The sequence below is a fragment of the Microcaecilia unicolor genome, chromosome 5 (assembly GCF_901765095.1).
Source record: "Microcaecilia unicolor chromosome 5, aMicUni1.1, whole genome shotgun sequence".
Classification (NCBI taxonomy): Eukaryota; Metazoa; Chordata; class Amphibia; order Gymnophiona; family Siphonopidae; genus Microcaecilia; species Microcaecilia unicolor.
Window position 1 is genome coordinate 77,712,573 of NC_044035.1, and position 14,276 is coordinate 77,726,848.

At 39.9% G+C, this 14,276-nt stretch overlaps 1 protein-coding gene across 1 annotated transcript in view; it reads right to left on the reverse strand.

The window, feature by feature from the left end:
- CPEB3 (cytoplasmic polyadenylation element binding protein 3) overlaps positions 1–14,276 on the reverse strand; it is a 270,166-nt gene that overhangs the window by 59,502 nt on the left and 196,388 nt on the right. Inside the window, 1 exon segment of the mRNA XM_030203002.1 lies at positions 8,896–8,985. Within this exon segment, the coding sequence (XP_030058862.1) occupies positions 8,896–8,985 (90 nt within the window).

The following is a 14,276-nucleotide window of genomic DNA, read 5'->3' on the forward strand; positions in this document are numbered from 1 at the left end:
CACCTGAATGTAACTCACTTTGAGCTACTACTGAAAAAGGTGTGAGCAAAATTAAAATAACCAATTTTATTGAGGTATAAGCATTCAAAGGACCAGTGTCTAATACCTTAGTTAAGCCTATAAGATGACACCTGCCTCTGTCAATACTGTCAAGTTCTGAGTATGCACAGTCCTTCGCATATACAGCAGTTTCCCCCCAGTCTGCTCAGCTGTGGCAGATGCAGAAAGCCATGCACTGATGGCTGAATGCAGAGCTTCTAAAGTTAAAAAAAAAAAAAAAAATGCTGACGTTTTGGTTGCTGATTCAGTAAGTTAATCATACGCAACTTTTGAAGCACATAGAACTTGTGCGCTAATCAGGACAATCACGTTACATGCATGCACATAAGGTTCTGTGCTGAGGGCAGCTAGTACTGTTCAAATAAAGGAGAATGGTTGGAAATCCCTAAGGTCTAGAAATGGTTAAGGTTCACCTGATTTCTTTGAGATGAGGACATTTCTGGAACAGAACTTTTAATCTGCTTTTATAAGACTGGATTAGTTCTGTTGCTCTGGGTTGTAACTGCAGCTCAATCTAGTCTTAAAGAAGCTGGCCTTAAAACTGTGACAGTTACTTCCCATTAAGGGGTCTTCTAGAAAAAATGGAGAGAAGCATAACGAAATAACTAGTTTTGATGCTGAAGACCCAAGAATGATACATTTGTATATTTCTAGAAAAAGAATGCTAGCTGAACTCCTTCAGGTAGGGCAAAGTACAGACTGAACCACCAGTCAAGATAGGGACTGCTTAGATAGAGCCAGTGGCATAACTGGGCTGTCTTCATTCCCTTGGATGGCACCTAGGGAAGGACTGACACTGCTTGTTGAGTTTTCTTGCAGAGCAAACATAGCTTCTCTTCTGTAAAAGAAAACCTCCTCCTAATCTGCGCCGTGCTTGTTTGTCTAGAGGAAAAGGTGGGCTCTCGAGACCAAAGCATAACGTGATAAAGGGTATTACAGTAGTCTTTTATTGTTTAATTTTTCCTCCAAAATCAGCCAGCTCTGTATGGACATCTCTAAGACGTAATGTCCTTACCATGCAAGGCATCTGGCAAGCAATAACTATGGCAGAGTTCCAAGAAGCCAAGTCAAAGACATAAGTGGAATGAACGTGATGAATACATTCATTAGCTTCCACCAGGAGTGGAACGAGTTTAGCCGGTATCTGTGCTGGAAATACTCTGAATCTTATGCAGTAAGGTATGCACATATAATACCACATATAGTTAGTGGGAATGCAGAGAGCATAAAACTATGGAATATAGTAAAATGGAGCTTTTACTACATAACTTATTGGAATCAACCTTTTTATGACTTCTAAACTGGATGACAGCTGGCCAGTGTGATTGACCGGCTACGGTAAATAAGTGTTCAGTTATGTTTTCAAAGCAGCCAAAACAGCAGCATGCTATATCTTAATTTATAGAAGACAGAGATGATGTGACTATGGAACCACGGACTGCCTTAGTAGTAGAAGAGAATGGTGGAAGTTGCATCAAGTGTGCCAACAATGTCCTTACCTTGTCCCCATAATATGCAAACTGTGGTATCCAGCCTTTTAGATTAAGTACAAAATTTTACAGCCAGAGCAGTGATTAGAAGATCTCTATGAGATAGCATTACTCTGGTTTCAGCAATAACTTCCTGTGGAGACAAGAATTAGGATTTAAAATTGTATAACTGATCTTTAAGGCTGTTCATAAACTGGGCTGTAGTTACTTGTAAAGGGAAGCTCTTAAGCACATACCCTCTAGACTTCTATACTTGGCCTTAACTGTGAATTTGACAATTTCCAGCCTGAGGTTTTCTAATTGATCACTATTAGGAAGCAAAGCTTTAGCAGGGTGGATCTGTTATTCTTGAATAACTTATCAGGATCAATTAAAGATGAATTACCATTTTGATAGCTTTTGGGTTTGCAGTTGGTATAAAAAAAATAGATTTTGTTGACTATTAAAAACTTAAATGTTTATTAACTACTTTGGAGAGTTTTTGTGATGAGGGGAAGCTTACTGGTTATAGATTTTATTAGATTTTATGTTGTGTTTTATGATAAACTCTCTGATTTGTTTTTATATAATATGTAAGCCATATTAAACTCTCTATTGGGTGAAAAGGCAGTTATAAATTTGTCAAATTAAGTGAAACCTTGAGATAGGCTCTATCTTACAGTGGGGGAAATAAGTATTTGATCCCTTGCTGATTTTGTAAGTTTGCCCACTGACAAAGACATGAGCAGCCCATAATTGAAGGGTAGGTTATTGGTAACAGTGAGAGATAGCACATCACAAATTAAATCCGGAAAATCACATTGTGGAAAGTATATGAATTTATTTGCATTCTGCAGAGGGAAATAAATATTTAATCCCTCTGGCAAACAAGACCTAATACTTGGTGGCAAAACCCTTGTTGGCAAGCACAGCGGTCAGACGTCTTCTGTAGTTGATGATGAGGTTTGCACACATGTCAGGAGGAATTTTGGTCCACTCCTCTTTGCAGATCATCTCTAAATCATTAAGAGTTCTGGGCTGTCGCTTGGCAACTCGCAGCTTCAGCTCCCTCCATAAGTTTTCAATGGGATTAAGGTCTGGTGACTGGCTAGGCCACTCCATGACCCTAATGTGCTTCTTCCTGAGCCACTCCTTTGTTGCCTTGGCTGTATGTTTTGGGTCATTGTCGTGCTGGAAGACCCAGCCACGACCCATTTTTAAGGCCCTGGCGGAGGGAAGGAGGTTGTCACTCAGAATTGTACGGTACATGGCCCCATCCATTCTCCCATTGATGCGGTGAAGTAGTCCTGTGCCCTTAGCAGAGAAACACCCCCAAAACATAACATTTCCACCTCCATGCTTGACAGTGGGGACGGTGTTCTTTGGGTCATAGGCAGCATTTCTCTTCCTCCAAACACGGCGAGTTGAGTTCATGCCAAAGAGCTCAATTTTTGTCTCATCTGACCACAGCACCTTCTCCCAATCACTCTCGGCATCATCCAGGTGTTCACTGGCAAACTTCAGACGGGCCGTCACATGTGCCTTCCGGAGCAGGGGGACCTTGCGGGCACTGCAGGATTGCAATCCGTTATGTCGTAATGTGTTACCAATGGTTTTCGTGGTGACAGTGGTCCCAGCTGCCTTGAGATCATTGACAAGTTCCCCCCTTGTAGTTGTAGGCTGATTTCTAACCTTCCTCATGATCAAGGATACCCCACGAGGTGAGATTTTGCGTGGAGCCCCAGATCTTTGTCGATTGACAGTCATTTTGTACTTCTTCCATTTTCTTACTATGGCACCAACAGTTGTCTCCTTCTCGCCCAGCGTCTTACTGATGGTTTTGTAGCCCATTCCAGCCTTGTGCAGGTGTATGATCTTGTCCCTGACATCCTTAGACAGCTCCTTGCTCTTGGCCATTTTGTAGAGGTTAGAGTCTGACTGATTCACTGAGTCTGTGGACAGGTGTCTTTCATACAGGTGACCATTGCCGACAGCTGTCTGTCATGCAGGTAACGAGTTGATTTGGAGCATCTACCTGGTCTGTAGGGGCCAGATCACTTACTGGTTGGTGGGGGATCAAATACTTATTTCCCTCTGCAGAATGCAAATAAATTCATATACTTTCCACAATGTGATTTTCCGGATTTAATTTGTGATGTGCTATCTCTCACTGTTACCAATAACCTACCCTTCAATTATGGGCTGCTCATGTCTTTGTCAGTGGGCAAACTTACAAAATCAGCAAGGGATCAAATACTTATTTCCCCCACTGTATATTTAAGGTCTAGTGTCTTAAATAGCAGTTACACAGAAAAAAATGGATTCTGCCACATGCATGGCAATTCCTAAAGCAAATATGGGGCCATCACAGCAACTGTGAACCTCAACAAATCAAAGGCACCTAAACACATCTGAACTTGGTTCAGTTTCCAGCTACAGAGGAAGAGAAATTTCCTTTGACATCTTTTGTGCGAATCTGCATAAGGAGAGGGGTTCAGAAGCTATTGCTGAGAGATCTTTTCTAGCACTGTAGGAGTCACCTGCTTGTGACTGAGGTTCTGTGAAATCTTCCAGAACAGTCTGGGATTGTGCAGAGAGAAGAGATGAAAGCAGCCAAGAACAGTTCTTCTGGGATTGGATAAGGAAAGAAAGGAAGTAGCTGGATCCTGGAAAGGTTGTGACCCTCTGCATTTTAGTGACAGTGGAAGACTGCTAGTTGCAGCATGCAGGATGGGATCACTTTTGATATGGAAGATTTGGGATGTCCTTGCAACAATATTTAACAAAATGCTAGAACAAGATTGTTCTAGCAGAGGAAAGGAAACTGAAGGCGCTTCATCTGTCAAAATAATAGCAATTAGATTAGAGGCTAGCAGCTTTTTGTTCTGCAATTGGACTTTGAAAGTCTCCTGTGACATGCCATTGCACTGTGGTGGTGAAAATGTATAGCCCTGTGGAGGCAATGGAACTGAAGAAGATATTTTTGCTTATTCAGCACTAGAATATCAACATGAACTGTCTGTGGGACAGCAGACTGAGGTGAAGAGACTCAAATAAGATCTGGCACAAAGGATTACACAAGGAGTTTCTCTGCCCCAGGGTTATGGTGATGGAACTACCTCTACACAGGTGACTGAGTAACAGTGCCATTCACTTTTCTGTTCTTTGGAATTGTACCATCAATATGACTATCTGCGCGTAGCTGGTGAGAGAGAGCCTTTGAACTGTGCATTTTGATTTGTTGCTTCAGCTTAGACCAATGATTATCCAAAAGAACCTTGCACTTTCAGATGAGAAGTCTTATCTTAGACTTGCAATACTGGCACAATCTGCGGCTTGAAAAACAAACCTGATTTCTTCACCTGATTGGTCAGAGAACTAGACACAGGCTGCGCTGGATGTGGAGTACCTGCATCTCGGCAAATCCTTTAATATGGTTCCTCATAGGAGGCTAGCTAAGAAGCCTGAGGGTAGGTCCAAGGGTGGTCAACTAGCAGATGAAAAAGGGTAGTGAAACGCCTCAAGGGACTATCCTGGGACCAGAGTGGACATCCTGGAGGGAATAGGCAAAATGAAAAGGGATCTACAAAAATTGGCAATTAATCTTTAATGCAAAGAACTGTAGAGTGATGTATTTAGGGTGCAGATACACAAAGGAGCTGTATGTGGTAAGAGAAGAGGCAGATGTGCACAAACAAGGAGAGATACCTTGGGGTGATACTGCCTGAAGAGCTCTCAAGGTAGCAAAACAATGTGACAAGACAGTGGCTACAGCCAAAGGTCACTACTACTAGATACATTTTTATCACACTTCATTGAAATAATCAGAAGTTTAATTAATTTTCACTTAGACATGAGGCCACAGGAATGTTGGTCAAGACCTGCCGCTTATGAATTTATAATCATCTACCCAAAACAAGCAGAAAGGAGGAGATCATCATGCCCCTCTAGAGGATGCTGGTGTAGCCTGACTTGAGTTCTGTGCCCAGTTTCAGAGGCCTTACCCCACTACAGATAGACTGCAGTCAGACTACAGGAAAGCAACCAAAATGGTAAGAGGCCTCCATTAGCAGAATATAAGAAAGAATGTCCTAAATATGTATGCCCTAGAGAAGAGGAGGGACAGGGGGGGGGGGGGGGGAATCATACAGGCCTTTAAATACATTAAAGGAATTGGTGAACAAACAGGCTTTTTCAAAATGAGAGGAATCTCAATCTCCAGATTTATAAACCACCCAATCCCCCCAAAAATGTGATTCAAAGTGACTTACAACATAAAAGGTTATATGAGCAATATTAAAAAGTTACATGTGCAATGTTGGATAATCTGATTAACATCTAATATGAAAAAAGCCTAATCTTAAATATTTTTGAAAAAAAAAATGATTTCAAATATTTATGGATTACAGCATAAGTAGGTTGCTGTTTAACTGTTAATGTATAGTACTCCAATGCTGAGCTACTTAAAAAGGGAAAGAGCTTGCCAACATGGTCTTAAAAACAGTGCCTTTACACACAGGAAAATTTAGCAAACAATGATCATTTGACTGAAAAGTTTTCTTACATGACAGAACAGATATCAGATCAGTCAATAAGTGCTTCACCATTAAAAATAGAAGACATATGATGCTGCAAAGATAGAATCAAAGCAACATCAGCAAATATTTTTTTCTTGGAAAGGCTCATGGATGCCTGGAATGCCCTCCCAAAAGAGATGGCAGCAGCAAAAGCAGTGCTGGAATTCAAAAAGGAGAGGGATATACACAGTGGATTCCAAGCAAGAAGATGGAAACAAAGCATAAAGCACCTCAGCTCAAAATAGCTGTGAAATTACTTTTGCACTTCTAAGAAACCGTGGAGAAACTAACCTGTACAGTGTAACAGGTACAACTTCAAAAAGAAAAGCATGGGGAAAGTAACCTGCACTAGATACGATGGGACATATTGCTTTTTATCTGCCATCATCTAATATGCTACTGTACGTCACTGAGATAGTTTATTATTTAGTTTATTAAACATTTGATATACCACCCTTCACAAGCAAATCAGAGTGATGTACAATAAAAAGTTTTTAAAATAAGTCAGAGAAGGCCAATACATTTGACAGGAAAGAACGAAAGAAAGGGGGGGGGGGAACCCACAGGTAGGCAGCAGTTCTGGACCGGGACTGTCAGGGAAGGAACAAAAGGCAAAATTAAACTCTAAAATTAAAATGGGTAGAATAAGTAATAATTAAACTAGCGGTGGTTCTGGAGTGGGATAGTCAGGAGAGGTAAAAAAGTACAGGCTAATTTTTAAAAGTGGGCTTTGGATTTAAACTGTGGAAAGGACTGCTCGGAACAAAGGGCCAGGGGAAGGGCATTCCACAGGGAAGGGACCAAATAAAAGAAAGCAGGGTGACGGGTAGGTTCAAGATGTGAAAGGTGGACTGGAGGTTTAGAGAGATGTGAGGCAGATTGAGAATGGTGATATAGGGAGAGATGAGAATAGTAAGATAGGAGGGGGTACCAAAGGGAGAGCCTTAAAAGCCAGAGTGAGAAGCTTAAATTGAATGCGGTAATAGAACTCCCCCCCTTTTTTTTTTAAACCTGGACTCTTATGGCTATTGCATGAGAAGATGCAGGCAAAAGCAAGGAAAGAGGTACAGAACCAGTCAATTTCTGAGCCAAGGAATTTTCTTTCATCTTTATGAGCCTTTCCTCTACTTTATAGAGAACACTGGGTAAGGATTTTTTTTTTCCCGATTCTCAGGAACATTCTTCATGCTGCTAACAGAGGAGAAAGAGTTTGTGTACATTAATTATAGCAGTGTTTCCCTTACATACATGGCAGGGCTGAATTCTCAAGCTTGCCCTGCATCTGGTTCCACAACTAGAAAAGAAAAAAAAAATCAAAAGAAAAACGTTTTTGAAATTAGAAAAGAAAAAATCATCACAACTAGCATTGCCTTTTTATGCCATTTCTTCAAAACATTCTAGGAAACCTTGGTTTTCATATTTGTTCAGCTGAGTGGAAAAAAAACAGAACTGAAGAAATTGAGGAGGAAACCACACTACAACAACTTTGAGCTCTGGGAAAGCCATTTCATTGTAGCACCCTCATATGACATCAGCACCCGCATATGATATCAGCAATTTGTAGATTTGATTCATCCTACTTGTCAACTGAGACTATATGTGAAAATGTTCTCGGGGAAGGGTGTATAAGGCCTAAGTCTTCTCCCACACTCCCCAACTGAAATAGCTTATTTTTTAAACAAAGTTCCAATTTCCTGCAGACACAAAAACAATCTCCATTACCACCAGGACTAGTGTTAAACATGCTGGGATGCAAGCAAAAATTTGTAAGGGAGCCCGAAGCCCATCCAGCAGGGCGTATCTCCTACAAATTCAAGTAGGTTTGATGTCCCCTGTAGCATGGGGTCCTAGGACGATTGGCCTACTTGCATCCCATTAATGTTGGCCCAAGGACCATCCCAAAGATCTCAAACACCCTAGGCCAGTGCTGCTCAAACTTTCTCCAGCTACAGCTACACCTATGATCCTACAGAGGCATATCATGACTCACTTAGTGCTTGTTTAGGTTGAGACCCTGAATGCGGCATGTGTCATCCTATATGGGGTTGTGAACCACAGTTTGGGAAGCACAACCCTAAGTGAAGCTTCAGTCATTCCCCCCCCCCCCCCCCCCCCCCCATGGGCAGCTTAAGCACCTATGACTGCCCTCTCCTTAGTTCAGCATCTCCCCTTCCCCTCTTCATGCCCCTTAGGTTACCAAGACTCTCTACCTTCTCCCTCTCTCTACTCTCCATGGCCAGCATCTCCCCTTCCCCTCAACCCCCCCCCCCCCATAAAGTTGCCAGCAGCATCTCTTTCCCTCTAACCATCACCCCCAGTTAGCCAGAATCAACAACCCTTTCCTACTTTCAACCTGCGTCCAACATCTTCCCATCCCTTCCCGGGCTAATGCCAACACCTCCCCCCCACGTTCACCTCTTTCCACACTGGCCTTGAGCTTAAAGAAGAGCGCTTGCACAGGCCCTGTAAAATACAGGCCTGTGCTAATTGCTGCGGTGTCCAGCCCTCCTCTGATAGGAAGTCTGCCTCAGAAGACAGTGGGACAAGGCAATGCTTCAGTGCCAACCTAGGCAAATGCCTCATCTGCCTAGTGGCAGGGCCAGCCCCGATTATCACAAATTCAGGCTTTTACATGTAAGGCAACGATCCTTAGTTTTGACAATAGATTTTCTTTTGTTGCAGAAAGCACCTTTTCTAAAACCAAACCAAACTCTAAATTAAGTTTGTCTTTTCAAAGGCAAGCCATATGCTGGAATGAACTAGCTCATTTCAGAACAAAATTGAAATACCTTTAGGTGGAAAATATGATTTGCTTTCTGCTTTGTGAGGCCAGTCTACCACAAGTGGTCCAAACCGACGAAAGCTGGCAGTTATCTCGTCTATAAGAGAAGACATGACAAAAAGCAGAAGGGTAGATAAAACAGGAAATCATCTCCAAAAAGAGATATATATCTACCTTTTATCTTTTATATAGACACCATTTCAAAGGTAATGAAAAAAACAAAACAAAATAAAAAAAATAAAAAAAAATTTCAGGTGGCTCCTTTTTACCAAAAAAAAAAGAAAAGAAAAAATTCTTGCTGTCTAAAATGAAATGTAGGAAGAAAAGGGCTTTTGCAGAGTCAGTTTATTGCATGTATTAAACTTCAAGCATGCTAAACCCTGTTAGTACATGCATTAATTAAAGCCTACTTAGAAAAGCTTTGGCTTCCCAAAAACACTGATTAGCTAACATGCTGGTACATTAAACATTAACATGCAAGCATATGATAAACAGGCATGAAACATACTAGTGACTTTACTTGTCATTAGCTTGCTTTGCACTAAAGCATCCTGACTAAGGCTAAGTTCAAAAGCACTTTTTTTAAATACTTAAAAAAATAGTTGCTGTTACTGAGCATCAGTAAAAGTACTACACACTGATCCATAAGGACAGTCTAGCAATGAGGAAGAGGCAAAGACTTTGGCCTTCCCCCCAAATACATGTATAAAAGAAGTCACAAACCTTCCCACATACCCAATAGAAACAAACTGAAAAAAGTTTTTTGCACTAGGTAGGTAGGGGAAAATGGAAGTTAGAATACCCCCAAAAAAGGTCTCCTTTTCCAACCATATAGGACCTATCAATAAATCATTGAGCTTTGCATGGTATGCTTAGCTTATTACTATACTAGTACTGTAATGTTGGTATGATCTAGTGCTCTCCTGTCTATTTTATGGTGTTGTTTTCCTTTGATTTGTTAAAATATATGCAAAACTGTTTTGACCTGTCTACTAGAAAAGGAGGATCAATAAACAATGATTAAAGCCTGCACTAAGTGCTAATTTTTTAACATCAATCTTTATATTAGAAACAAAACAAAATTCTTAAAACAAGAAATTAACAAAAAGAAATAAAATTTGAATGCCTATCGGCTATCAGTATTACAAAATATTTTTTAACATTAAATTTTTTTTATTGAATATATGGAAAATTTACAAACAGTATATGTTCATACAATTTAGCATATTTAATCCAACACACTTATATGCAATAAGCTGAAGTTATTAAACCATCTCTCCCATAACAATTATCCCTCCCTCCCACTCCCCAGTTTTACAAAATATTTATATTCAAATATGCGTATTTATTTCAAAGACCACAAGAAGATTTTAGTCAAACACTGCACACTTTAGAGTCTCAAAGAAATTACATATTGTTCAGTTGACAATGGGCCCTGTTTACTAAGCCACACTAATTTTTAGCACGCACTAAAAATTAGCATGGGCTAATGCAGACACACCCATTGAAATATATAGGTGCCTCTAACGTTAGCACGCACTAATTTTTAGCGCACACTAAAAAATGCTAGTGCACTGTAGGAAACAGGGCCCTAAGGTTGACGTTCAAAGTCAGCATCAAGAGGGATTAAATCAAACAAAAAGTGAATATTTATTCTAAAGAAATGTGATTTTAGTTATAAGATTCTAATCAATAATCTATTAACTCACTGAAGTAGTCTAAAAATGCCATTGTTTATCATTTGTTTATTTACTATACCGTTACTTATTGCTTTAGCAAAACAGAACGGTTTACGTATTAAAAAAAACATTTAAAAACACACAAAATAACATCTAAGAAATCCAGTAGTTGATAGGAAAGCACAGCAAACCAACCATACAAAAAATAAAATAACAATTACACCAAACCTAAAAATGTATAATAAATTCAAGATGTAAATTAGCATCTCGTTTATTTTTTTTTTTTATCCTGCATCAACATCAAATGTATTTTGAAAGAAATGTTTTTAGGGTTTTACGAAAGCGGGTATATGTATCCTCTAATCTTAATAATTTGGGGAGACCGTTCCAAAGTGAGGGCGATAGAAAAAAAAGGCAGCTGACTTTTGTGTAGATTCCCATCTAGCCCTTGGTGATGGAATTACTAACCTATTATCTGTAAGCGATCTAAGAGTACGTATCGGTGCGTATGGTATAATAAGATTAGCTAAATACGATGGAATTGATAAATGTAACGCTTTATATGTCAGAATGTAGATCTTAAATTTTATTCTGGCTTCAATCGGAAGCCAGTGAAGTTGGTATAAAAGTGGTGTAATATTTCGATGCTCGACAAATAACACGTGGCCTTTGTGGTGCCTACATAAATGACATTACAGTAATCTAGACGTGTAATAATATAAGCGTACGTTAACGTATGTAGGGAATCTTTATCCAACGAGTTTCTAATAGAACGTAATCTCTGTAAATGATAAAAAGATTTTTTTTATTACATCTGATATTTGCTCATCAAAAGATAATGCAGAGTCAAGAATAACACCTAAATATTTAAACGATGGTACCATAGATAATTGCTTGCCAAATAAAGTAGGTATTAATGTTGGTAGTGATCCACGACCTGTTATCCAAGATGTTATCGTTTTATCTGGATTTAATACTTACTGCTGTTTTTTAAGCCAACTAGCTACTTCATCAAGGCAATTTTGAATAGGTGTTAAATCAATATTTTGCAGTTGCACATAATGAATAAGATCATGCACAAGACCTCCCTCCTTGCTCGAGCTTTTTCTATTGTGGGTCCCATACCATGGAACACTTTCCCCCATATTCTCTAAACTTGCATGCCCAAATTTATGCTTACCCCTGGATTCTATATATGGTGCCCAAATTTGGGTCAACAAAAGAACAGGGAAGAATCAGACTCCACAGCACTCACAAGAAAACAGTGGAGAAGACCAACAGAACCATATAGTCCCCAATGGTGTTCAGGTGACTATTATTTTCTACGATGACTCGACACGGGCCATGTTTCGGCTAAATTACCTGCATCAGGAATCTCTCAAACACACAACAAAACATCACGTACATAAAAGCCTATTGAGGCACAAACAGGAAATCGATATACAATCAATGTTTTAACACAAACTAGGGGCCAATGTGTATAATAAAAACAGAATATATAAAAGACATGTACAAAAATATTAAAAATATATACGTGATTTAATGACACCTAAAGTGAAACAGACGTGGTATTGGTATCTCATCATATCTTTATGAACTATAACGTTCTATATAATGTAATCCTCTGTTAAATGGGGATTACTGAGTGAAGTGGGATTTCCCTGGAGTCACTGGGGGGGGGGGGGGGGGGAGCATGTGGGATGTCCCTGGGTGAGAGGAGGGCCCAGCCCAAGGGGAGTGTGTTATGTGATAAACTACAGAAAGAAATGGTTCTGGTTTGTGATTGACAGGTTGAGTTTGAAGGTAATAAAAGTTCCTATTTGTTAAAGCACATGGTCTTTGGTTGCCTTCACCCTCACCAGGACCCTAGGAGGAGAGGGAGTATTCTGGAAAGGCAGAATAGACTCAGGCTGACATTAAAGAGGAGTTCCCGCACCTAAAAACAGAAACTGAGAGGGCGAGAGGAGCTTCAGGTGGGTAAGGGGAACCCAGCCTGGGAGCAGGAGCTGGATAAGGGGAAGCTTGTTCAAGGCCAGAGTGTAGCCCTATTGCTGGAAGGAGGACAGATAGAGAGGTCTGATCCCGAGGGAAGTGGATTGTGATCAGAGACATCGGGCGCAGCCTTGGATTATGAAGCCTTAAGGGATGGGTGACAGGGAGGAGTTGTATAGCTGTATATAATTCTGGATTACAAAGAAAAACTAAATAATGAATAAGACTGTACCAAAATGTCTTGGCTGGATTAAAACTTAAGAAACCTCTTAAACCAAATACTGACTGTACACAGTGAAGTTCAAAGTTCAAATATGCTGCCATTGCAGAAGTCAGTAAATGTTTGCATAAAAAGACAATCCCTGTGTGTGCTGAGTATCCGTTAGAGAGAACGAGAGAGTAAGTGAAGAACTGACTACAGAACTGGTGAGGATACTGAAAATAAAGCCCAGCTTAACATCCCACGGCCTACCACAGTAAGTCCAGCCCTGGCCTGAGCCCAAGCTTGGGTGGTTGAGAACTGACAGAGTGTGACAAAGAAAGAGATGTTTGTGGCCTGGGTGTTGGTGGTGAAAGTGTGCTGGTCAGAGGTGAGACCCGGATTAACATAGCTGTAAAAAAAAAAAAGCGCCAATAACAACATCTATATACTATCATCTCAAACATTAAACTGAAGAATTTAATAATATAAAAAAATAATCCCAACAAATGTATGTGAAAATAATATATGTGAAAGCTATACAAGACACATACCTGGCATCATGTCTGAGTAATGACAACTAAGCACTGTGATTTATTGATAAGTCCAAAATAAACCTACGGTGATACGTACAATACTTGTCAGATACACACTACTGTAATCGTGATCACAGCAATGCTGTGAATATAGTATGAGAATTTTGAAAAGGGTAATCAAAAGAGAAAACGGAGAAAAGGAAAGAGGAAAAAAAATCATAAGGGGAAGGGGTGAGGGATAAAAGGGAGGGGGAAAGGAAGAGAAAGTGGAAAAGAGTGAGGAAGGGGAGGAGGAAAAGGGCAGACGAAAAAAGTGAATACAACCCCTACTGCACAGGACCTATTCCAAATGCTAAAGGCATTAAGCCAGTGGTTTCCAAACCTGGTCCTGGAGGCATCCCAGCCAGTCAGGTTTTCAGGATACCCACAATGAATATTCATGAGAGAGATTTGTATGCCCTGTAGTCACTGCATCTAAATCTCTCTCATGAATATTCATTGTGGATATCCTGAAAAACTGACTGGCTGGGGTGCCTCCAGGACCAGGTTTGGGAACCACAGCATTAAGCAACTGTTATGCTGTATGTAACCGCATGCACAACCAGTTCCAAAACATATATATTGCAGATACCCTATGTGGAGCAATACCGACACACCTTACCCCTGTGAATTATGTGACTCAAGAAATTTATTTTCTTAAAACCTGTGAACAGTAAAACTATTTCTACCAATCATGTAATGTGCTAGACACTTATGAGAAAGATATTGTGCATAGGAAATCTTGAAATATCAAACCTGCAAAAACTGCAAAACATAATTGCATCAGTGACAAAAAACAGATGTGTCTAAAAAAAAATAAATCAAAAAAATAAATCAAATAGTGCTAAACTTGCCATTCAAAGCCAAAGATGATGCTAGATCATTTACCAAAAGTTCACATTAGTGAAACCTGCTTAATAGGAAAAAAAAACAAGTGAATCTA